Consider the following 26,054-nt stretch of genomic DNA (forward strand, 5'->3'; position numbering starts at 1 on the left):
TTCTTTAAACTAACATATAAATTACCTAATTATATTCTTATGAAAAAATTAAGAAATAAAATATATTGTTTTTAAGAAGGGATACTAAATGTATATAAAAGTGAAGAAATTGGATAAATAGTCTTAATTAAGGTAGTTAAGGAAATGTCAAATTTCAATTTGACCCAGTAATTATTTCGAACAGAAAAGAATATAGTTTTCTTGCTTGGTTTGGTAACTAGTTAGTTTAATTTAAACATAAGGTTTACGCCTTAAAACCCGCGTTGACTACCTTTGGATGTCATTGAATTTGCCAAAACAAGCCGGACAACGGCCCACGAAAGAAAATCACATTCTTAAAATATTGTTGGATTGTAAAACCCCTGAGGTTTAATCAAGTAACAGATTCCCCCTAAGATTTCAGAAATAACATAAATCCTCCTTTTATTAGTGAGTTGTTAGTGCACTCTTAGAATTTATAATATGATGGGTTAATAAATATTTATGATGCTGCTCCTCTACTGTTTATTTTAGCACAAAAAACTTAGTGATAGGAGCAATTTTGTTATTATTATAACACTATTGGGGGATTTAATATTTTATCATATTTTAGGGGGCGTATGTTATAAACCTAGTATTCATGAATCACACGACAGAATATTCATTTGTAATGATATTAAATCAATCACTTTAGAGTTTAAACCAACGTACAATAACGAAAAAAGTTTCCAAAGTAAAGAGAAACCCACGTGTCGTCTCCTTGACTTGCCAAGTCAGTTTGTCTTTTATCTCCTTCTTCCTTCACCTTCTAGTCTATACTTGTGAGCTGTGACTCGTCCACTTCATTTTTTCTATTAGACTCTCAATTTCTACTTCTTTCTTTTTCAATTTGATTCCCTCAAACCCTAGAATTTTTCGCTTCCTTATGGCTGAAGTCTCTCCTTGCTCTGTCCAACTCATTGCCGGTAACGGCTACTTCAATGTCGACGGTCTCCACCACTTCGTCCGCGCCACCAACCTCCCCGATCGCGGCCGCGACTACTCCGTCGTCGCTATCGTGGGCCCACAAAGTAGTGGTATATATGCTTCTGAAGTTCGATCTTTTTAAATTTGTTCCAGATTTCACTGATTTATGACGTTTAATTTGAAAAGTTTCCGCTTTGGTTTTGTTGTAATAATAAATATGATGTTGCAAAATTTCGGTTTTTTATTTTTTATTTTAATTAAATGTAAGGTTTTTCACGTTTTCATTGTGATTTAATGCTCTGTTGGCTTAGTATCTTTTTTTTTCTTTTTATTCTTAATGGTGAACAGGGAAGAGTACTTTAATGAACCATCTTTTTGATACAAAATTCAAAGAGATGGATGCATTTGAAGGAAGGTTGGTTGTTTGAGTTTCTTAAATTCGTTTATTTTGCAGCTTAATGTAAGAGATTCGTAAATTTTATTTTATTTATTTATCATTTTGGGCAGGAGTCAGACAACTAAGGGAATTTGGATAGATAAGTGTGCTGGCATTGAACCTTTCACCATTGCCGTGGATTTAGAGGGAACTGATGGCAGTGAAAGAGGCGAGGTAATAAGCTTTGTGTTGATATCTTCAATTTGTAACGGAAATGGGGTTATGTTTTTCTGTGAAGAAGGCCTGCGTAGCATATAGATCTTAGTTAATTTTTCTGCAGTTATATTTGGCAGTACATATGAGTATAATATGCCATATGGGTGTTAATAGAAGATTCAGGAATTTTCATATGTGTTCAAACACCTATTGACTCACAGATACATCAGAACTGTGCCCCCTGAATTTTAGTTTAATTTGTATTAGCACTGAAACCAAATAATACACGATGCTTTGTGGGGAAGGTGCTGTTATGAAAACTTTAAGCAATTGCTAGTTACTGAGTTGTGTGATATTTCATTGCTCTAAGTTAGGGGCTGAACCGGGTTGACAATTTATAAGAGAATCATGATATTTTTTCTATTTATAATGGCAAACCGAAGTGAAATCCTTGCTATCGTCAAGAGGTGATGTTTCATTCATTATTTAAGTTTGAATTCTGGAGAACCCTGTCAGAGTCAGACCAAATTCACAATTTGATCTTTGTGAGGCTTAAAGTTATTTACAGTGCTTTATGGATTTCTAGGGATGCCTGTAGACATATTTTGCCCCTTCATTTGGGCGGAATTGTATGAGTTAGTGTTGATACATTTTCATCACCCATAAACTGTATCTGAAATTTTTTCAGGATGACACTGCATTCGAGAAGCAGAGTGCCCTGTTTGCTTTGGCAATTGCAGATGTTGTAGTGATAAACATGTAAGTCTCTTTGATCTAGTATATAGAGTTGCAAATATTTTGGCATTACAGACACGAACTTGGTTCGGGAATTACTGCGTTGACAAGTACAGGCTTTCCTACAAAAAGGAGAATGGCCTTGGGCTAATTAGGCTTTGGGCTTAAACAAATTAGAGATAAAATAGGTTGTTGTAAACAACATATCTTATATGATATGTGCAAAATATTATATATTCTTGGCATGATCTGTATAATCTACTTCGGTATATGTAGCTTCAGTTATGCATGTGAGTAGTCTAGGCTGGTCTCTAGGCCTGGCCATTCTCTAAGGTTGCCTAAGGTTTTTAAAATCTGGATTTCTCTGGTCCATCAACCTATATGGCGTACATGGTTCCTCTCTTTGCTGTTACTTTGGCCCGCCAATGTTGTTTTCTTTTAAAGTAGTATCTAAACAGGCATTGGTATCATTGCTCTGATTCCAGGAAGCAGCATTTTATTAATTGTGATTTGATGTTTAAAAACCACTGTATCAGGATAAGTTTTAGCAATTTATATTCCCCCCCCCCCCCCCCAAAAAAAAAAAAAAAAAAAAAAAAGATCGGTGAATTCTTCTTTTTCATCTTTGCTGTTGCTGTTGTCTGTACATAAGTTTATTTTTCTTTACAAAATTTGATTTGGAATGGAAGCCTTTGATCAGAAATGGACACTGTTTAACATTCAGATCTATATCCTAGAGTTTCTTAAATGTGTGGACTAGAGGCATAGAAAACTCATGGTAACACAAACGTTTAGATGTCACTTCAAGTGTTAATAAAGTGTTTAATGTCATATGTAGTTGGTGCCATGATATCGGTCGGGAGCAGGCTTCCAATAGACCTCTTCTTAAAACAGTTTTTCAGGTACTCTAGCCAGTTGTACAGGGTCAATGTGTTATTGTCTTTTTATTGTATATAACAATATTGTCTGCTTATTTCACATAATGATCTGGTTTTCTGTGCTGTATGTAGGTCATGATGCGTTTATTTAGCCCACGTAAAACAACTCTTCTATTTGTTATACGTGATAAAACAAAGGTGTGCACTTGCACTTTATATTTTTCCTTTACACTTCATTCCTTTTGTGGAAGGGACTTTCTCTTTTCTTTTGAATCAATAATTATTCATGACTCTCCTTGCAGACCCCGCTTGAAAAATTAGAGTCTAATTTAAGAGAAGATATCAAGAAGGTATACTTATTTATGTTTGCTCACATTCGATTTGTTCATTTTTTTTTTTTTCCTCAGCATTTTGATAGTTGGTGATTTCTACAGATTTGGGAAGCAGTTCCTAAACCCCGGGACAATGAAGGTGCTCCTTTCAGTGAGTTTTTTAATGTAAGTAAATGTTCTCTAATTTTCTCTAAATGTTCTCAATTTTCTCTATATCTCTATGACTGATTCATTTTCTGGAATTGCGTTATATTTTACCTTTTAATTTATTACTCGACATGTAGGTGGAGGTCACTGCTTTATCTAGCTATGAAGAGAAGGAGGAGAAGTTTAAAGAGCAGGTAGCCATTAATAAGCTTAGGAAGTTTATCAAACCTCTATTAAAATGGGTTGCGACCTTTACTCGTTCAACTGAGTTTGGAGTTTGTTGTTACATTTTCAGTCTACTAACATTTACATAAATAATCAGTGTTGGAAATCTTTGTCGCCGTGGCATCTTGGCCTAAATAATTTTTATTTTGTGAAATACATAGCTTACAGTTGGTATCTACGGGCTTATGATTTTGACATGACATGTAGGTTGCCAAGCTGAGGGAGCAGTTTTTCCACTCCATCTCTCCAGGACGACTGGCTGGAGATAGCCAACGAGTTGTTCCTGCCTCAGGATTTTCTCTTAGTGCACAACGGATATGGAAAGATATAAAAGAAAACAAGGACCTGGATCTTCCTGCTCATAAGGTTTTATTATTTTTGTTTCAGTATATGTTCTGTGACTTTTCAATTTCACTGATATATATGTATACTTTTTTGTTAACATTTATCAGGTAATGGTTGCAACCGTTCGTTGTGAAGAAATTGTCAATGAGAAGCTCCACTGTTTGTTTGCCAATGAGGTTCTTTTTACATTCATCTCCCTTGCAGGAATTACTGGTCTGATTCGAACATTGTTTGTTAGCCAGTACTTAGTTGATTTGTTGCAGGGTTGGTTGGCGTTGGAGGCAGATATTCAAGTTCGTCCTGTCCCAGAATTTAGAAAAAGGCTTGATGCTGTTCTCGACACCTATCTTTCCGAGTAAGTTCACATCTCTGTCCAATATATTTTCAAGTCTAATTATATGATTTTACTTGTTTTATGTAATCGTATGTAGACTATCAAAATGCATGTGCAGTTGATGTATTGCTTAGAAATGAATGATGATTAATGTTTAACTGAAACTGAGGTTGTGAAATTTACATCTAAAAATGATTATCCTGAGTAATTGTGTATATTGTACACCGACAGTCTTGGAGTATTTTATTGATACAACTCTTTTCGGAAGCTCTGATCTTTGTTTCGTATGCGAAATTCTATTTTTCATAGATATGACAGGGAGACTATCTACTTTGATGATGATGTTAGAACTGTAAAACGTCAATATTTGCAATCAAAAGCATTGGAGGTAAGGTTACGCTAATTGTTATCAAATACAAAATTGGATATATATTAATGGTGAATAGCTTAACTAATTTTCGTGAATCGTTCAATTTGAAAATTGTACTGAATATAGGGTGGTTTTAATGTGTCCTAAGAGCGCATGTTAAAAACACTAAAAAAACAACAGTTTCAATCATTTTTTATTAACAAAACTAAAAATATATTTATCGATTGATAGATATCATCAAAAGTTTGTATGATTGCATGTATTTAGCATCTCTTAGACTCTCACATGTGACCTGTTTGTTTACCACAGGAGGCTTACAAGCGGGTTCCCAACTGGCCCGCACCCACGCCTGCTCCGGCTCCGCCTTCCATCTGGTCAAACTTACCCGCGGCTGTATCAATAGCTGTATCAGTGGCGGGATTTGTTGTTAACTTCCTCACTTGAAGTATGTAATTATGTGATGGTAATGGGTTGGTCTGTTATAGAGTACAAATTTTCTTTTGTCGTGTATTTGGCAGTTCTTCGACAATTGAACATAGAGTAACACTTTTTGCTTGTACAAACTCTTTATACACGTTTTAAGATAATTCTGTGATTTGAAATTATAAATAAATTAAAGTATATTACATTACATGTCAAACGTGTAGGTTATCACATCAGTTGGAAAGAATAATTTGTATGCTTAACATTGTTTTTTAATACAAGATTCATTGATCATGAAATTAGTGATACATCGAACATTTAATACTCATTATAGATTATTATTATTGAAATTATGATATGAGTTATATATTCTATATTATGAATTCATGTAAACATTATTAATGGGCTTATTATATGTTGTGTTATTAGTTTTAATTTCTATATTTACGTAATTATTATGGGATTAGTAATAATTATTAAAGTGGGTTCAACTGATAATATTGTATATTCTCTAAAAGGGAAAGTAAGTTATACCTCCATTGTAAACAAGGTATATCTGCTAACCCCCCCGCATGTTGGCCGCGTTCAGATAGTATAGAAAAAAAAGTTAATTACAATAACCTCCAACTTTAACCTTTAATAAGATACTTTTAATAGTCAATAAATATATAAAGGGTATTTTTGACTGTTTGAAATACCTTCATAAAACCGTGAACATTGTCTTTTCCTTTTTTATTAATGGTTGTTGACGAAATGGGGGTTTTATGTTATTGACGTTTATTTTTGGTAAAAAGCAACAAAGATATGGGTTTTTTTTTTTTTTTTGGAAATATCCCTTATAAACAACAATAAATATCTTTTGTTTTCTTTCTTCTTTTGGTGACTCGTAAGAACAACGCTGACCGTCCATTCTCAGCACACCAAAGAATATTCATTATAACTCCTTATAGATATTGAATCACTTTCCATTGGTTATTTACACTTTTATCCTTAAGATTTGGAGTATATTATTTACCCCTAATACCGGACATGAAAGGTTTAATTCAATTAGGTAAAAGTTTTCAATAAGAAGTTTAAATTACCCTTGTTATCTTATTTACATATTATTAGAAATGAAGAATTTTTTTTTTAATATATACATAAAAGTAACCCACTAAAAGTGGCCCCTATTATATATATACCAATTACTCTTATGAAAAGTTGATTTTTTTTTCATTTAGGCATAGTATTTTTTTTATACTTTTTTCTTTTGTATTTTATTAATTTCTAATAACATGTATATAAGACAACAGGGGCATTATAGGCTTGTTATTGAAAAATATTATCTGATGGGATTAAACTTTTCATATCCTATAAATACTGAAGATTAGTGCAGCTCCAAACCTAAAGGATGAAAGTACAAATAACCCCTTCTGTCTATCTACAATTATTAATTAATATGGTTAGTGACATTAATCTGCCTTATTTATAATAAAATAACAAAAATCTCCTTAAGGTAGAGATTTCAAAAATGACAAAAATTCTCTTACCATTAAATTCTAGATATTATAATAAAAGGATTATTATTAGTTAGATGACACTTTCATTGTAAACTTATAATTATAGGAAACTTAACAATTTAAAATTGTTAATTTTAATTTTATTAAAGGTATTAAGGTAATTTATGTGTAATATAGTTTCATATAAAATAAGTTTTTTTTTTTTTTTTAATTACAACAATTTGAAAAAGAAATCAACAAGAAAATGAAACATATCAAAATAAAAATAAGCGAGGATACATAAAAAAAAAAAAAATTAAAAAAATTAAGGAATTTTCTTTAACTATACTTTATATTTTAGTTTTAATTTTTTAAATATATATATTGCTTTATTTTTTAATTTGTACAATCGTGTGTGTGTATATATATATATATATTTTTTAAATTTAGCTATTTATTTTTTGTTTTGAATTTTTTTAAATAATAAAATCACTCGAAGATGAATATTTCAGTCATCTAAAATATTTCAATTAAAGTTAACGGTTTTATACCGTTAAGTATCCTCTAATTATTTTTTAATATTTGTATCTTATAATTATATATTTTTAATGAAGATATCCCCTGATTGATAATAATCATAAAATAAATGATTAAAAAATAATTTAATAATTTTGATTAACTCATTACAGAAGAAATTTCAACAATTTACAAATAAAGAGAATTTTTATTATTTTAAAACATAAAAAGAATTATTATATGATCGCATTCGAACAAAAGAAGTTTCCATTAAATAAATAGAAATCCACGTGTCGTTTATTGAACTTGCCAAATCAATTTTTCCGCACTAAAAGTCAAAGTGAGACGGCTGCCTCCCTTCTCCCATCACCTTCTACTTCATTTTCTTCCATTAGATTCTCAATTTCTAATTCTTTCTTTTTCAATTTTGATTCCCACAAACCCTAGAATTTCGCTTCCTTATGGTCGAAGGCTCTCCTTGCTCCGTCCAACTCATCACTAGCAATGGCAACTTCAAGGTCGACAGTCTCGACAACTTCCTTTATGTCACCAACCTTCTCGCCATCAACCTCCCCGATAGTGACCTTTCTTACACCATCGTCACCATCATGGGCTCACAAAGTAGTAGTATATATGCTTTTCAAGTTCATTCCTTTTATTATAAAATAGATCATGAAGTCAGTAATTCATTGAACGTTAGCATACACATTATTAATACAAATGTTATTTTATGTTATGTTATGAGTCTTATATTCTATGGTATGAATTCATATTGAACGTTATTATTGAGTTTATTATATGTCGTGTTATTAGTTTTAATTTTTATATTATGGCTTATATTATATGTTCATTATAAACAAGAGAAAGCTATTTAATGTATCCTTTTATTTTTTATAAATTATAATCTAATATATTTTTAATTGGTTACTCTAGTACTAGAGTCACTAGAATTTTTTTTTTTTTTTAAATTATTCTCCGAATTAGTATTAGAATTAGAGATCATAATTTCTTTAAACTAACATATAAATTACCTAATTATATTCTTATGAAAAAAATTAAGAAATAAAATATATTGTTTTTAAGAAGGAATAGTAAATGTATATAAAAGTGAAGAAATTGGATAAACAGTCTTATATTAAGGTAGTTAAGGAAATGTCAAATTTCCATTTGACCCAGTAATTATTTCAAACAGAAAAGAAAAGTAGTTTTCTTTCTTGGTTAGGTAAATACTGTATTTAGTTTAATTTGAGCGTAAGGTTTACGCCTTAAAACCGCGTTGACTCCCTTTGGATGTCATTGAATTTGCCAAAACAAGCCGGCTACTCTTCGAGTAAAAAAGACAACGGCCCATGAAAGAATAATCACACTCTTAAAATATTGTAGAGTTCCTAACACCCTGAGGTTTATAAGTAATGATTCCCCCCTAAGATTTCAGAAATAACAAAATCCTCCTTTTATTATGAGTTGTTAGTGTACTCTTAGAATTTATAAATATGATGGGTTAATAAAATTTATGATACTGCTCCTCTACTGTTTATTTTAGCACAAAAACTTAGTGATAGGAGCATTTTGTTATTATTATAACATATTTGTGGCACTTCAAATTTTAATCATATTTTAGGGGTATTTATGTTATAACCCTAGTATTCATAAATCACATGAAAGAATATTCATTTCGATATGATATTAAATCAATCACTTTAAACCAACGTACACTAACGAAAAAAAGTTTCAAAAGTAAAGAGAAACCCACGTGTCGTCTCGGAAGTCAAGTCAGTTTTGTCTTTATTATCCTCTTCCAGTTCCTCCACCTTCTAGTCTTCTATTTGTGAGCTGTGACGTCACTTCATTTTTCTATTAGACTCTCAATTTCATATTTTCTTTTTCAATTTGATTCCCTCAACCCTAGAATTTTCGCTTCCTTATGGCTGAAGTCTCTCCTTCTCTGTCCAAAATCATGCCGGTAAGGCTACTCAATGTCGACGGTCTCCACCACTTCGTCCGCGCCACCAACCTCCCGATCGCGGGGCGCGACTACTCCGTCGTCGCTATCGTGGCCCACAAAGTAGTGGTATATTGCTTCTGAAGTTCGATCTTTTTAAATTTGTTCCAGATTTCATGATTTATGAGTTAATTGAAAGTTTCCGCTTTGGTTTTGTGTAATAATAAATATGATGTTGCAAAATTTCGGTTTTTATTTTTATTTTAATTAATGTAAGGTTTTTTCACGTTTTCATTGTGATTTAATGCTCTGTTGGCTTAGTATCTTTTTTTTCTTTTTATTCTAATGGTGAACAGGAAGAGTACTTTAATGAACCATCTTTTTGATACAAAATTCAAAGAGATGGATGCATTTGAAGGAAGGTTGGTTGTTTGAGTTTTTAATTCGTTTATTTTGCAGCTTAATGTAAGAGATTCGTAAATTTATTTTATTTATTTATCATTTTGGGCAGGAGTCAGAGCAACTAGGGAATTTGGATAGATAAGTGTGCTGGCATTGAACCTTTCACCATTGCCGTGATTTAGAGGGAACTGATGGCAGTGAAGAGGCGAGGTATAAGCTTTGTGTTGATATCTTCAATTTGTAACGGAAATGGGGTTATGTTTTTTCTGTGAAGAAGGCCTGCGTAGCATATAGATCTTAGTTAATTTTCTGCAGTTATATTTGGCAGTACATATGAGTATAATATGCCATATGGGTGTTAATAGAAGATTCAGGAATTTTCATATGTGTTCAAAACACCTATTGACTCACAGATACATCAGAACTGTGCCCCCTGAATTTTAGTTTAATTGTATTAGCACTGAAACCAAATAATACACGATGCTTTGTGGGAAGGTGCTGTTATGAAAACTTTAAGCAAGCTAGTTACTGAGTGTGTGATATTTATTGCTCTAAGTTAGGGGCTGAACCGGGTTGACAATTTATAAGAGAATCATGATATTTTTTCTTTATAATGGCAAACCGAAGTGAAATCCTTGCTATCGTCAAGAGGTGATGTTCATTCATTATTTAAGTTTGATTCTGGAGAACCCTGTCAGAGTCAGACCAAATTCACAATTTGATCTTTGTGAGGCTTAAAGTTATTTACAGTGCTTTATGTTCTAGGGATGCCTGGAGACATATTTTGCCCCTTCATTTGGGCGGAATTGTATGATTAGTGTTGATACATTTTCATCACCAAAAACTGTATCTGAAATTTTTCAGGATGACACTGCATTCGAGAAGCAGAGTGCCCTGTTTGCTTTGGCAATTGCAGATGTTGTAGTGATAAACATGTAGTCTCTTTGATCTAGTATATAGAGTTGCAAATAATTTGGCATTACAGACACGAAATTGGTTCGGGAATACTGCGTTGACAAGTACAGGCTTTCCTACAAAAAGGAGAATGGCCTTGGCTAATTAGGCCTGGTTAAACAAATTAGAGATAAAATAGGTGTTGTAAACAACATATCTATATGATATGTGCAAATATTAATATTCTTGGCATGATCTGGATAATCTACTTCGGTAGTAGCTTCAGTTATGCATGTGAGTAGTCTAGGCTGGTCTCTAGGCCTGCCATTCTCTAAGGTTGCCTAAGGTTTTTAAAATCTGGATTTCTCTGGTCCATCAACCTATATGGCGTACATGGTTTCTCTTTGCTGTTACTTTGGCCGCCAATGTGTGTTTTTTAAAGAGTATCTAAACAGGCATGGTATCATTGCTCTGATAGGAAGCAGCATTATTAATTGTGATTGATGTTTAAAAACCACTGTATCAGGAAAGTTTTAGCAATTTATATTCCCCCCCCCCCCCCCCCCACCAAAAAAAAAAAAAAAAAAAAAAAAAGATCGTGAATTCTTCTTTTTTATCTTTGCTGTTGCTGTTGTCTGTACATAAGTTTATTTTTCTTTACAAAATTTGATTTGGAATGGAAGCCTTTGATCAGAAATGGACACTGTTTAACATTCAGATCTATATCCTAGAGTTTCTTAAATGTGTGGACTAGAGGCATAGAAAACTCATGGTAACACAAACGTTTAGATGTCACTTCAAGTGTAATAAAGTGTTTAATGTCATATGTAGTTGGTGCCATGATATCGGTCGGGAGCAGGCTTCCAATAGACCTCTTCTTAAAACAGTTTTTCAGGTACTCTAGCCAGTTGTACAGGGTCAATGTGTTGTTGTTTTTATTGTATATAACAATATTCTGCTTATTTCACATAATGATTGGTTTTCTGTGCTGTGTGAGGTCATGATGCGTTTATTAGCCCACGTAAAACAACTCTTCTATTTGTTATACGTGATAAAACAAAGGTGTGCACTTGCACTTTATATTTCCTTTACTCTTCATTCCTTTTGTGGAAGGGCCTATCTCTTCTCTTTTGAATCAATAACTATTCATGACTCTCCTTGCAGACCCCGCTTGAAAAATAGAGTCTAATTTAGAGAAGATACAGAAGGTATATTTATTTATGTTTGCTCACATTCAATTTGTTCGTTCTTTTTTTTTTTCCTCAGCATTTTGATAGTCGGTGATTTCTACAGATTTGGGAAGCAGTTCCTAAACCCCGGGAACATGAAGGTGCTCCTCTCAGTGAGTTTTTAATGTAAGTAAATGTTCTCTAATTTTCTCTAAATGTTCTCTAATTTTCTCTCTATCTCTATGACTGATCATTTTCTGGAATTGCGTTAAATTTTACCTTTTCATTTATTACTCGACATGTAGGTGGGGGTCACTGCTTTATCTAGCTATGAACAGAAGGAGGAGGAGTTTAAAGAGCAGGTAACCATTAATAGATTAGGAAGTTTATCAAGCCTTAACTAATATGGGTTCGACCGTTACTGGTTCAACCGAATTTGGAGGTGTTGTAGCATTTCTTCAGTCTTCATATGTTTACCTAAATAATCAGTGTTCGAAATCTTTGGCATTGTGGTATATTGGCTAATTAAGCATTACAGATTTGTGAAATAAATAGCTTACAGTTCATATCTAGAGTCTTACAGTCTGGACATGTTATACACGGTTGCTGAACTGCGGCACGTGTTTTCCATTCCATCTCTCCAGGAGGACTAGCGGTGATAGACAAGGAGTTGTTCCTGCCTCAGGATTTTCCTTTAGTGGTACAGCAGATATGGAATCTTATAAAAGAAAACAAGGACCTGGATCTTCCTGCTCTTAAGGTTTTTAATTTTCCTTGGGCATATCTTTTTTGTTCTTTTTTCAATTTCATTGATATATATATAACATTTTTTTTAATTAAGAAATATTTGTTAACGTAATCAGGTAATGGTTGCACTTTTCGGTGTGAGGAAATGCCAATGAGAAGCCCGTCTGTGTCAGTTGATGAGGTTCTTTACATACATCTCCCTTGCGGGAATTACTTGTTGATCGAAAAATTATGTTAGCCGTACTTAAATGATTTGTTGCAGGTTTGGTTGGCTCTGAATGAAGCTATTCAAGTGGGTCCTGTCCCAGGATTTGGTTAAAAAGCTTAGCTCCGTTCTAGATACTATCTTCAGAGTAAGTTCACATTCGTGTCTGATATATTATCAAATCTAATAAATGATTTGACTGTTTTTAATAGTGATGTAAATCTCTCAAAATACATCTGCAATTGTATTTAAGATATTTCATGAGGTGCTTGTAAGACTACCAGCAGCCAAGACCATGGCTACGTAGAGAAAATTTTGTGTGTATATTTATCCTTAAAACTTTTGTGGATTGCTTAGAAGTCAATGATAATTGATATTTAACTGAAAGTAAAAGATCTAAATTATTCTAAACTCCCTAAAGTTATAGAATTTAGAATGACTACCTCTACCCCTATCTGTGATGTTTTACCGGATATTGTGCAATGACAGTCTTGGAGTATTTTCTTTGATCCAAATCTGTTGGAAGCCTGAATCTGATCTTGGTTTCTATGCTAAATTCTATTTTTCATAGTTATGACAAGGAAACGATTCTACTTGATGAAGTGTTAAGAATTCGAAAACGACAAGATTTGGAGTCACAAGCAATTATGTAAGGTTCAACCTACTTATTAAGTATGTTTTCATTTTTGCTATTGATAAAAAGAACTTCTATGAAATATCATGAGTATGTTAACTTACAGGCAAAACTTTATGTTTTCATGCGAGGGCACCTAAGTATCTTAACAAATAGATGCACTTTTTATTTTTATGCTATCAGTTACGATTTCCAAATTTGTGTCAATGGTGAGTAGCTTACTGCATGTTTGGTTTAATATTTTATCCCTATTCGGATCCTATTCTCCAAATAATGTTTGGTACAATATTCTAAAAATATTACCCTATTTTTTTAATTACATTTTACACCCATAAGGTTATTAATTTCACTAAATACCCCTGAAAAAAAGTTTAAAAATTAACAAAAACACCCCCATAACCCAACTTGTCAGATTCCGGCAACCACCGTCGGTGTAGCCGGAATCTGTAACGGACCTAACTTCCGACCAAAAATGGCCGGAAGTCACCGCTGTGGCCTTTTCGGGCCAGACCACCCCGGATCTGGCCGAAAAGGCCAGATCTGGCCGTCAGCGACGGCCAAAGAAATGGCCGTCGTTGACCGAAAATGACGGCCACATCTTTGGCCGTCGCTGAGGCCAAAGATGGCCCTCGTTTGGCCTTTTCGGCCGTCGACAGCCATAACACAACCGTAGATCTGGCCTTTTCCGGCCAGATCCACCATGGATCTGGCCGGAAAAGGCCATAACGACGTGTTACGGCACAGATCCGACTAGTCTGTGCCGTAACGAAATTTTCCGGCACAATTCCGACGGGGGGGCCGGAATCTGACACTACAGGTGGTGGGGGTGTTTTTGTCATTTTATATGTTAGGGTCTTTAGTTAAATTAGTAAACCTAAGGGCTTTTTTACAAAATTTTAAAATTTACCTCGTAATACTCCCTATCCAATAACCCAATACTATCCCTAAAATCCTATCCAAAATACTAAATCAAACGCACCCTTAACTATTTTCCATGAATCATTAAAATGCAAAGTTGTACTGAATTTGGGGTGGTCATAACGTATGCCCTAAAACACAAGTTAAGTACAACAAAGAACAACAATTCTCTATGCTATTCATTTACAAGACAAATAACTTATTTTATGCACTGATATCATCAAAATTTTGTATTTAGTGGCTTATCCTACTGCACATTTCAGTTGCCACATCATTTTTTTTCATTTTGTTTAATATCATTATTTTTCATTCTCTAATCAAATCATGCTACATTAGTTTGTATATGTTAGTTCATATGGAGAGTTTGTAGCGTTGTATTATTTGTTATGAATATGACTACGAGTGGGCAAATCAGGAGAGCTTCCTGTTATTTTGACAACAGATGGGGGTTACATTAGTTTTTTTTTTTTTTTTTTTTTAAATAGAAGGTTCATCTTGTTCCTGTAGGTTTTATTATTTTATGTTTGTTCATTTATCACAATGTCCCTTGAATTTTCCAGATTTTCCACCCCGCGTATAATGCATGTTGGATCATCTATATTCTAAAGTGTTTGATAGTTTTAAGATCAGCTTGGAACAGTCACATAACGAAGGGGAAGGTTTTTGCTGCTGTGTTCGCACTCGTCTTCAATCTTGTCTGCTGGAGTGTGACACAAGGATGTGCTGGTAAGAAAACTTAATAATTTGCGTCCTTATGAGTTCTCTGCATGTTCTTTTATTTGTACAAAATTGATTGGCTACTGACACTTTTGGTAAAGTGATAGTCAATCTTTGTATTTTGTTCCTCTATTGGACTACTAGTTTTTACAGAAAGTGATCTGTAACTTCTCAACTGTTTCTGTGATCTAAGCCAAATGCTTCTCTTCATTTATTGTTTTTTATTTGCATCTTCTTGATTACTGCATTTCCCTTCAACTGTGAGCTAGACCAACTGTAAACTAGTTTTCCTTCATGATTGACCTATTAATTTGTTTACTTGCAATTCAACGACTTGTTCTTCCCTTCCTCAGATGTTGCTATAAGACAGACTAATTGGGATGCTTCAAAAGTTCGGAAGAACTCACCATGACATTAGAACATGCATCAATGGTTTGCCGTGCAAAGCTGTCTAAAATCAAAGCTAACTATGAGGTTATTTTTTGGTTAATGCACAATTATTATTGTAATCATTGTCAATGATTTTTTTTTTTTTTTCTTTTTAAAACCTTTCATTAATGTTTATGAATGACTAAGTACTGATACCATATTGATGTGCGGAAAAATTGTCTGCAGCACTTATGAACCTATGAAATATCTATTTGAAGTTGGTTGAGGACATTGGGCTTCAGTAAGAAGGCTTCTTGAACGTGAGACTAAAGCTGCGCATTTGGGCTTCGAATGCAATTGCTGGTTTTGAGTTGGACAAAGCTAGTAGTGATGCAATGGTTCAAAATTTAAGGAGCTATGCAAGAATTGTGGTGGAGAAAAAAGCAAGAGAAGAAGTTGGCAAAGTTTGGTCCACATGAAGGATAGGTAGAGAGCTTGATTGTGGTTTGTAGATTGTCTAATCTTAATTCATCGTTGGTGCATAATACCTTGGAATTTATTTCAGATTCTTAATAGTCTTCAATCATGACAAGATTCAATGCCAAGGTTTTGGCTAGAGAAGTGGACATTAAGACTATTTTGAAGAATGCCCAGTCTGCGGTAATTTTTAAGGATTTTAATGTGAGGGAGGGAGTTAAATTAGCTTTACACTGATAACACCTAACTATTTTTTTGTCATTGGTTTCTTCTAGTCACTAAGGGTACTGTCAGACATGGTTGTTATACGCTTGGATGAGAAGCCAGATATGGTTAGAAACTTACTTTTTTCCTCACTTATGGGTGGAACTGTTGACACTCTAGCCTCAAACACATGGGAGCAGGTAGTACTGTGTTTGGTCTTATTGTATTATCATTTTCTTGAATCGTATTTCTCATTTATAATGGAACATGTGCTAGGTTTCTCCAAGCGATATGTTGAAATCACCCATAGAATGTATGTATTTGTGGGATCAATTCAAGGAAGAGACCAAGTATGTGGTCAATCAAGCAATGTCAGCACAGGTAAATTATTATACACTACTTGTTAGAAAATTTTGTTAGCATATATCATTGTATAAGTTTATGCTACAAATTTTAAGCTATGAGTTTGCTAAATTTATGTTGACGTGTTAGTATATATGACTGTTTATTTATGGCAGGAGGCTCACAAACCACGTAACAATTGGTTACCCTCTCCATGGGCATTGGCACCTGTAGTTGCTGCATTTTTTGGCTTTGCTACTGATGAGGTCAAGGAAAATATGTGATTGTTGTCATGTTTGTTTTATAGCACTGGACAACACTAAAACCTTGTTCTGTATTAAATGGTTTTAGTATCTTGTTTGACGCACAGGGGATTTTTTTTTTTTTTTTGTATAGGATAATAAGTAAATATATTACCCTGTAAAAAACACTAAACCGGCCATGACCACGATCAGTTGACCACTCTATTTTAGTGGACTGTCCAAGACTCTAATCGTTATGGTCAATTATCATGTGTTGACCATGCTCTTAATTTTAGATATTATGTTGAGATTTCCAGAATATTTTGTAATCTCCTATTTTTGTCAGTTTTAAGAAACTCACGATATTATGTAATCTCCAAATTATGTTAGTGTTTTGTGTAATCTGAAACTGACATAATTAGGAGATTCAATGAATTGTATTCTATCTATATAAAGACTGTAACTATGTATTGAAAATAAATGAATTAAAACTGACAATTCTTCATTCAAATATGACATTAAAGCCACTTTCTGATCTAAAAAATTGCTCATTGTAGAGCAATCGCTGGTGAACTTTTGGCGAGTAACCATTCATCTTGTCATCAATCCAAGAAGGAGAAAACGATCTACCCCAATCAACCCAAACACCAACCTCAACCAATCAAACCAAACCACCACTGCCATATCCATTTCATCTCAAAATCCTTATCGGCAAAAGACAATTCTAGCCATCTTCAACTCTCCAACCATTGCAACTCCAACACTCTCCCAATCAACTACCATAAACCAAATAATAGCCATCAAATCCAGCATTAGTAGGACCAATCTGTCCGAGCAACTCACATCACCAAGACACCCAATCAAAGCAAGCAAACCATACCATCAAACAGTGGCGGACCTAGGATTTTTGCCCAAGGGGGCTCGTCGCTCCGCCACTGTTTGCCAATCAAGTAGTGAAAACATAAGAAAATAATTCACAAGAAAATACAAGAAAATTTTTACGTGTAAAAACCTCTTCAATGTGAAGAGATAAAAAAAACTACGGGAATCTAACGACCCACTTAAATCCAATATAATCAAAAGAATTTGCAACAACCACAAATCCACCAAAAATATTCTACACAAATTTAGAGCTCAATTACAACTCTAACAAAAGTAAGATACTCAAAGGTTTACAAAGAGATGGATTACAATCACTTCAAATCCAGATCCAGACGTTAACATTCTAACTCAACCGTCTATATTAAAGATCCACACATCCTTTGCGTATTGACCCAAAAATCAAGTTAGAATGGTATACCTAAAGATCTAAATAATATGAATATTAATTTTTTAAAGATGAAAGCAAGTTAGAATAGTATACCTGAAGATCTTCAATTTAACACGATTTTCCGCTTCATTATGTCTTGAAAATGTTCAATGATATCGTCATTTTGAATTGTAGCAAAGACTTCCTTTTCAATGTAAACTACTAAGCAATTGTTCATCCACTCGTCTCCCATTTGATTACGCAAAGTATTCTTAACAAGATTCATTGTAGAGAACACCCTTTCAACTGTTGAAGTAGCCACAGGCAAAACCAGTGCTAATTTAATAAGCAAGAAAACTTTGTCGTAAGCAACATCCTTCTTAAACTCAACCATTTTTTTTTTTTGCAAGATCGGCAATCCCATCAACATGAGTGAAATTGGCATTGGTGCTAACATCCTCATAATAGTTTTCAAGTTGATTATTGAGCAACCAAATATCGTGTTGAGGAAAATCGGTAGGATAGAACTTTGCAAACTCAAGTAATCTGTCTTTATTAAATGCAGCAAAAGAGTTACTTGGATCAAGAGATGCCATACACTGAAGCAACTCCATATTTACTTCATCAAAACGATTATTGAGTTCTTCTTGAATGTTATCTAAAACTGTGTACATCAATTCCACCTTAAAATGATATTTATTTGTAATTGGAGCAATTCCTCGTTTTGTCCTCCCAAAATTATCTTCCATGTTCTCCGGGATTGGTATGTCATTATCTTTACACATATTATAAGCTTCTTTCAACAATATGTCGAAGCAAGTGTCTTCATTTCTCAATTTATGCAACCAACACTTCGAAATTTGTACAAACTGCATGACATTAAGGAGATCTTGATCTTTTCTTTGTAATGCTTGTGACAGTTCATATGTGATTCCTAATACTTTCTTCATCAAGAATAACAAAAATACGAATTCAAAATTCTCCATGATTCGTAACAAACTCCTTGCTTCTTTTTCTTGGTGTTGTTGTCTCTGTTGTGGGGTTTCTTCTTCTAATGGGGTTTGATTAACCTCAATATCAATAGAGTCCCCATCAACATTTTTTGCTGGACTTTTCTTCAGTCTCTTGAAATAATTGGATATCATAATCTTATTTGTTAATGCTTTGGATTCCAAATCCAATAAACATATAATGAATTAGTATCAAAGTGGGATCCCAAAAATAAGAGACAAAGAGATTCCTATTAAAAAAAAACTAATTGATTTAGCAACTTAATTTTCTCTTGAACAAGATACATGAACAAACCATGATACATTTAAATTCATGATACATGATACATGATACATAAGACATATTTTAATTTAACACACCTTTTAACACACGTTACACACCATATATAATACATTTAAATATTTAATTTCATAGAGGCCATTCGTTTATATAGAGTAGGCGCCCATTGTGTGGTTTAGAAAGGAAGTTTAAAAGTGATAGTGACAATCTTCTTTCTCACATACAAACAAGAGCCAGGAAAACAAAGTCAAAGATAATAGAAAAGATTTCTTTAACCTATTATTTGTCTCACTAAAACTGGGTCCGCCACTGCTAAAACTTTTCACCCAAACCCAATACTCTAAAACTGCAGGCATTAATAAGATTCTTCAAAAGCAGTAACATGTCATTTTCTTGCATATTTTCCTGCAGTTTTCAATATGATTTTAACATCAATCTTACATACCTATTCGGCTATTCCCTTGCCCTTTCTCCGCATTTTATAGCTTAAAGCACGCAAAATAATTAGCAGCAAAGCAGCCAGTTCTTCATCTTCTTCATTGTTCTTGCAAGGCTGCAACAATATAAATATTTATGTTAAATTATGGATTTGACCATCTAAAGAGCTTATTTAAACTTAAAACTTCAATATTTTAGTAGACTAACCTTCAGGCTTTAGGAGACGTGAATGAGAGAAGTTGAGAAAGGGATTTTTTTAATTTCTGGGTTGAGTTTCAACCGCATGTAAAAAGGGAGTTGGGAACTGGGGAAGAAAAAGTTGAATAAGGAAAAGATAGAACCTAACTTTTTTTTTTTTAACCTTTTATTTTATTTTTTAATCTTCCATAAAAAAAACTTTGCAATTTTTTTTAAAAAGTTGAGGGCAGGTCTGGGCCTACCCTCAAGGGGCCTGGGTCCGCCCTTGCCATCAAACCCATACCATCATAAATCATACCATCTAATCCATACCCAACTTTCATCAAACCCAATTAGAAATCCATACCCAATCAGAAATCCATACCCGAAGCCACCGCCGCCGCCAAATTCCAAACATCGCCGACAGAAGCCCAAAGCCAAAACGCTGCAGGTCTGACCCCTACACCTTTGGCTGTCGCCATTAACTTTGCCTGCTACTAACACTATGCCTACATAACCGGCTGTCGCCACCATATTCAACCGTTGCTAATGTCATCAATCTGCTGTCACCAACTCCGATCTGTCGCCGACGACTTTGATTTGGCGCTGTTGTGCCGTCGTGAATCGTCTCCTTTTTCTTGGTCCAAAGAGAGTTTATTGCGTTTGTTTACCTTTGTTTTAACTTTTTTCAATTTTTTTTTATTCTTTTATTCTCAAGTTATATTAAAAAAAAAAAAAAACAAAGAGTAACAAAAAAAAGGGTCAAAAAGTTAAAAAAAAAAAAAGAGTAAAAAGAATAAGTAACAAAGAAAAAATGATGTGTGGAGAAATTCTACGCAAAAACCCGGTTTTGAATTTCATTGAAACTTCAACAATGGTAGCTCATAATGAGAGTCAGCATGCACAGATGAAACCCGATAAGCCCAACAACAACAACAAGAGAAGTTCTATTGCTGTTGTTGTGGAAAAGAAAAAAAATGTCAAACAATATGTAATCTCTCACTAGGCAAGTATTCACTGAGTATTCTATAGAGAGAATCCAAAGAATTGCTAGCTTAGAAAGGGTGTTTGTCTAAATTTGTTATCCTCAATCTAGTTATAAAATACTATCACACAATGACTATTTCTCACATATATAAAAATAATAAGAATCATTTTCTAATGACCCAGAAAGCGTGAAGATGTTCTCTAAATATTATTACTACAAAAAATACATACAGAAATCTACATTAATTCCTTCACTGAGACAGTGTGTTCAACCCTCTCGCCAGCTTGATGTCTAAAGAAAGCAACGAGGTGAGCTATAAATGCTCAGTAAGTAAATCAAATCTAACTGTGCTCTTACTCCGCTGTCCCCATTTTCGTTGTACTACTTCTAAATTTCTGCTTGCTTTCTCTCTTTATTCTCAGGCGTACTACTTAGCAGTCTTCTATTTTTCTCAAATCTTTCTAATGCTATGCTATTCTTTATCATTTTATTTCTCTTCTCTACTAGATTATATCTTTCTATTTCTTTCTCTACTCAACAAATTGTTAAGTTTCCTTGCTATTTGTCATGTTTCTAATTTCTATTATTTTCTAGCATATATTAATTTATGTTCCTTTCTCGTATATCTCTAATTTCTTTTCTATTCTTGTAGGCTTCAATTTTCTTTTCTTCTCTATTTTCATGGGCTTTTATTTTATTTTCTTCTCTATTTTTATGGGCTTCTATTTTCTTTTCTTTTCTATTTTTATAGGCTTCTATTTTCTTTTCTTGGCTAGTCAGACACGCTATAATAAAATAAACTCTTTAATCTATGCATAAATGCATCAAAGGCAATGCACATAAAATGTCTAATGCATATGCAAATGATCATGTTTGTATTCTTTCTCAAAATTCTTTTATAATTCTTTCTGAAATTCTTTTCCTTTCTTTCTGTTTTCTATTTCTTATTCTATTTTTCTTTCTTTTTCTCTTTCTGTATTCTGTCCTGGTTTGCCGATCGGACTAGGCTGAGGCATGGATTTGGAACCCTAGCCTTGTGAGTATATTCTAAAATTCTTTCTGGGTACAGTCCTCATCCACATGCACTTCTAGTGGACTGTACAATTCTGTTTTCTATTCTGAGGCCGCTCACTGATGGCGACGTGCATGTGGGAAACTTCTGCTTCTCTGTCGCCACTAACTAACGCAGCGAATGCTCATAGGTTTCCCATCGCAACAACCTTATGAAAACATGCCCTGTAAATCTGAAAAATAACTAGCTATAAATTTTTCAATAATTTTAAAATTTCTAAAATACATGCTATGCTATGTCATGGATTTATATGCTGTCTATGCATGATCCCAAAATACGTGTCTGACTCTGGCTTGTATTCTATTAATTCTAAGGCTTTTATTTCTATATTTTTCTAGAAAGCCCAAAGTTCTATTCTAGTAACACGCTTAACTTAAACATTTTCTATTTTATTCTTTATTTCTGAATTCTATGCATCGTGTGTACGTACGCAATTCTATAATTTCTACATAATTATGTAATTCTTCAATTCTATCATGCTATGTAAAATGTACATGTACACAATTGCATTATCTCTCACAAATTCTACTCTTCTATAATTATATTAGTAAGATATTAAAACGGCACAATTCAACTAAGGAATGAATTCTACATTTTGGGCAATCTAATTTCTTCTATAAAAATCTATGCCACAACTTAGGTATTAAGTCTACTAACTTGCCCAATTATGCTACTAGATTTTCTCAAAAATATATATATATATATATATATATCACATAACCATGTCATTAAACTACTCTATAATATTTTCTAATGTTACAAACATGCCTCGTACAACTTTCTAATTACAAATTTTGATGCCATAAATTTGCATTCTCTTAACATGACCATCAACATTGTTATACATGTCCTTCTTTCTTCTTTTCTTTTGGCTACGTTATATACATTAATCTATATTGTCATATTAATAATTGTAAACAATGTTCCAAAAATCGGACCGGACTATGACCCGTTCAAGGGTCCGATTTTCGGTTTGACCGGTTGGATCGGTCAGTTGTACAGTATTCTATAAAATTATCCTTTAGTCCCTAAAGGTTTGAAATTCATTAAAAACACCCCTATATACTCCCTTAAGGTTTGAAATCTATCTAAAACACTTTTGTTGCGCGAAGAAACTGATGAGTGGTGGCGGCAGCGACGATCGATGGCCAATCGAAGTTGGAATCATGAGGCTTTTGATGTATAGGTTCTAGCGAATCTGATGGTGGTGCTAGGGAGTTCCATCGGCGTCGGAACTCGCCGGAATCAACCAAAGAAGCCCCATGGTCGCGTAAACTTTAGGTGGACAATGAGCGATGAAGGCTGGACGATGGCGACTGAAAATGGCTGGGTTTTGCCGTGGAGATGCCGTCACGTCGAATGGTGGTGTTTTCTCCGTCAAACGATGTTGGAATTCGGCGGGATTGAGCGACGATTGGACCGCAACTTGGCAGTATTCCAACGGTCCAACCGCGGCTCAATCCGGTTTAATGGGAAATGGCGGTTTTTATGAGATGCCGGACCAGAAATACCGCCGACTCCTGGTCCAACCGGACGGTCCGGTCCAGTTTTCAGAACCTTGATTGTAAATACAATCTAACATATAGCACAACATATATATTTTGGCTAAATTCTAATTTCTTTCTAACATTCTTAACTAAACTTTTGGCCAATACAACATATTCTCAAGATCTTCTAGCGCAATTCTATAGGTTGTAATATATAATAAGGCATGAAAACTATACTCAAACCAATCAATTTCTAAAATGGTCATGTATTTAATACATAAACCAAACTTCTATTTCTTTAATGTTTCTTTTGATATCTATACTTGGGAAAGCTTTTCTATTATTTATACAATAAAATCACTTATTACGTATAGTTTATAACTAATCTCAAAACAAGAAACAACAATATCCTCATTTGGCTAAGCCATTCTTTGAATGATCTTTCTAATTTCAAGCATACAAGCTTGACAATTTATTGTGGCATATTGTAATATTATAAAATAATCACCCATCTTTTACTATAATCAATACTACACTATTGCAACAATTTAATATGCAATTCTTGCCATCACTTTTCTAAAGTCATAAGTTTCAAAACTCATAATTCAATGACTAAATACAATATGTCATTCAAACTAATGCTAAAAGTTCAAGCAACTTGAACCATGCACTAAAGGCCATTTATTTCATTGAACTAACAAAGCCAATGTTATTCTAAATTTTGGCATAACAAAATGCACTCTTAAACACTTAAAATTATACTCAGTCAAGTCTAATACAACCTTTTAACATCAATTCTTTCCTTTCTCAAATAATATCTTTAACAATGTTTGATAAATTAATGCATGAATTTCTTTTTGAAATTTCACCAAACACTTTACATGCACATATAAGTACATGGTTGGCCACACCTCCACATCTCTCCAAATACCTTAAAGTTGGAAGAAAATTCAACAAAAACTCAGCCCCAATTCTGCCTGAATTCAACACTTTCAAATTCCAACATCAACTCTTCAAAATTTCATCCAAGGTTCAACTAGAACATCACATCTACATAACTACTCATCTTGGCTGACCTTCTACACATTATTCTCCATCAAACAAGGATCTAAACAACCAATACTTCCTATCATACATCATACACAAACACAAACACTGAAGAATCAACTTACACATATACTACTCAAATTAAAGCTTAGATTGGATTTACTTACCTTGAATTTGTACAACACTAATGATTCAACCTTCCTTTGCTAAAATTCTTTTCCTCTTGGACCTTTGGATGCTTTAGGATTAAAAGTCTACAAAAATTTAAGTTAAACCCTATGAATTCTTTTTGAAATTTGATGAAGAAGCTTGAGAGAAGATGGATGAGAGGTTGCGTGCTCAAGGGATGAGAATGGCTATGGTTTTGTCAATTAAAGCCTTATAACTAATAAAATATATTTACATTCCCATTTTGCCCTTGCACTTTCTAAGAAATTTCATCAATGTCCTTTAGTCATTTACCTAATTACCCTCATTTGTATCATCTTCTTCACATTATTTTGCTTCCTTACACTGACTACTTTTTCATTTAATTGTGAGTGAATAGATAATTTTACCCTTATTATTTAATTTCTTCCTATTACTTTACAAACACGTATTTATCTCGGTATCACATCAGGTGTAAGTTTCCATAATCTTTCTACCACTCTAGTCTCATGGCTAGCACACTTAATACATTATATTTATCATACTCACTTTTCACTTGAACAAGTGATTCTATGTGAAATGACCATTTTGCCCCTATTGAAACTTTTATGGAATTCCTCTATAAAACTAGTTAAATATATTCACTATGACTATAAAATAATCCCTACCATATTTCTGAATGTGGGTATTACACAATCTTCATCATTTGTAGCCACTGTTGAAAATGATGGTAAGTCTTTACATATGTACATCCGTATGGATAATTGATTCTGGTGTTACCGATCATATGACATTCGATTCTAGGCATGTTTCTAACCTTATAACATCCCCACAAAAATTTGTTTCTACTGCCAATGGTGAGTCCAGATGGGTTATTGGTTAAGGATCATTAACCCTAAAAAATACTTTACACTTACAGTCTATGTTAGTTGTTCCATTCCAAAATTATAACTTGTTGTCAATCTCTAAAATAACCAAAGCCTTATCTTTTGTGGTGATTTTTTGGCTTGATTTTTGTGAGTTTGAAAAAATTCAAACAAAGCAAACAATTTGTTGTGGTGTTAGATGGTGGCAGTTGTATTACTTGGATTTAAGGTCACAAAGTTCTACTGTGTTAAAGCAGGCTTTGATAGTAGATTACTCAAAAAGGAATAAAGAGAAATTCAACATCTGGTTATGGCATCAGCGCCTTGGACATGCTTTGTTTGATTACTTAAAGAAACTTTTTCCAAGTTTGTTTGAAAAAAAAAAACGATATCAGTAACTTCCGCTATGACGTTTGTGAACTATCAAAAAGCCATCGAGTCCCATTTCCAATAACATTAAACAAAAGTCCAAGTCCTTTTATGCTTATACATTCATATGTTTGGGGGCCATCACAAATTACTACTTTAGGTGGATCCCCTTGGTTTGTTACTTTTATTGATAACTGTACAAGGATGACTTGGATATGTCTAATGAAATCCAAAGGGGAGGTTAATTTTCTTTTTTAGAGATTTCACAAAATGATTCGTATGTTATAATGCACATGTTCAGGTCCTCCGGAGTGATAATGAAGGAGAATACCAAAGTTTGGA

General features: G+C 33.6%; 1 protein-coding gene, 1 long non-coding RNA gene and 1 pseudogene across 2 annotated transcripts; 2 read left to right on the plus strand and 1 right to left on the minus strand.

Moving 5' to 3' along the window:
- Positions 1–810: 810 nt before the first annotated feature.
- Positions 811–16,642, plus strand: LOC116108227 (annotated as a pseudogene).
- Positions 10,522–11,570, plus strand: LOC116108251. Its single transcript, XR_004124617.1, has 3 exons — positions 10,522–10,599; positions 11,390–11,453; positions 11,556–11,570. It is a non-coding gene; the product is annotated as an uncharacterized LOC116108251 (long non-coding RNA).
- Positions 16,643–18,217: 1,575 nt separating the features above from the next.
- On the minus strand, positions 18,218–18,976 carry LOC116108288. Its single transcript, XM_031394543.1, has one exon. It carries the CDS (start codon positions 18,974–18,976, stop codon positions 18,218–18,220), a length of 759 nt encoding a protein of 252 aa, XP_031250403.1.
- Between the last annotated feature and the right edge of the window lie 7,078 nt (positions 18,977–26,054).

Source organism: Pistacia vera, unplaced genomic scaffold (genome assembly GCF_008641045.1).
Source record: "Pistacia vera cultivar Batoury unplaced genomic scaffold, PisVer_v2 Contig1176, whole genome shotgun sequence".
Taxonomy (NCBI): domain Eukaryota; kingdom Viridiplantae; phylum Streptophyta; class Magnoliopsida; order Sapindales; family Anacardiaceae; genus Pistacia; species Pistacia vera.

Coding starts and splice junctions, on each gene's coding strand:
- LOC116108288 (XM_031394543.1), bottom strand. CDS start 18,976: ATGATATCCAATTATTTCAAGAGACTGAAGAAAAGTCCAGCAAAAAAT.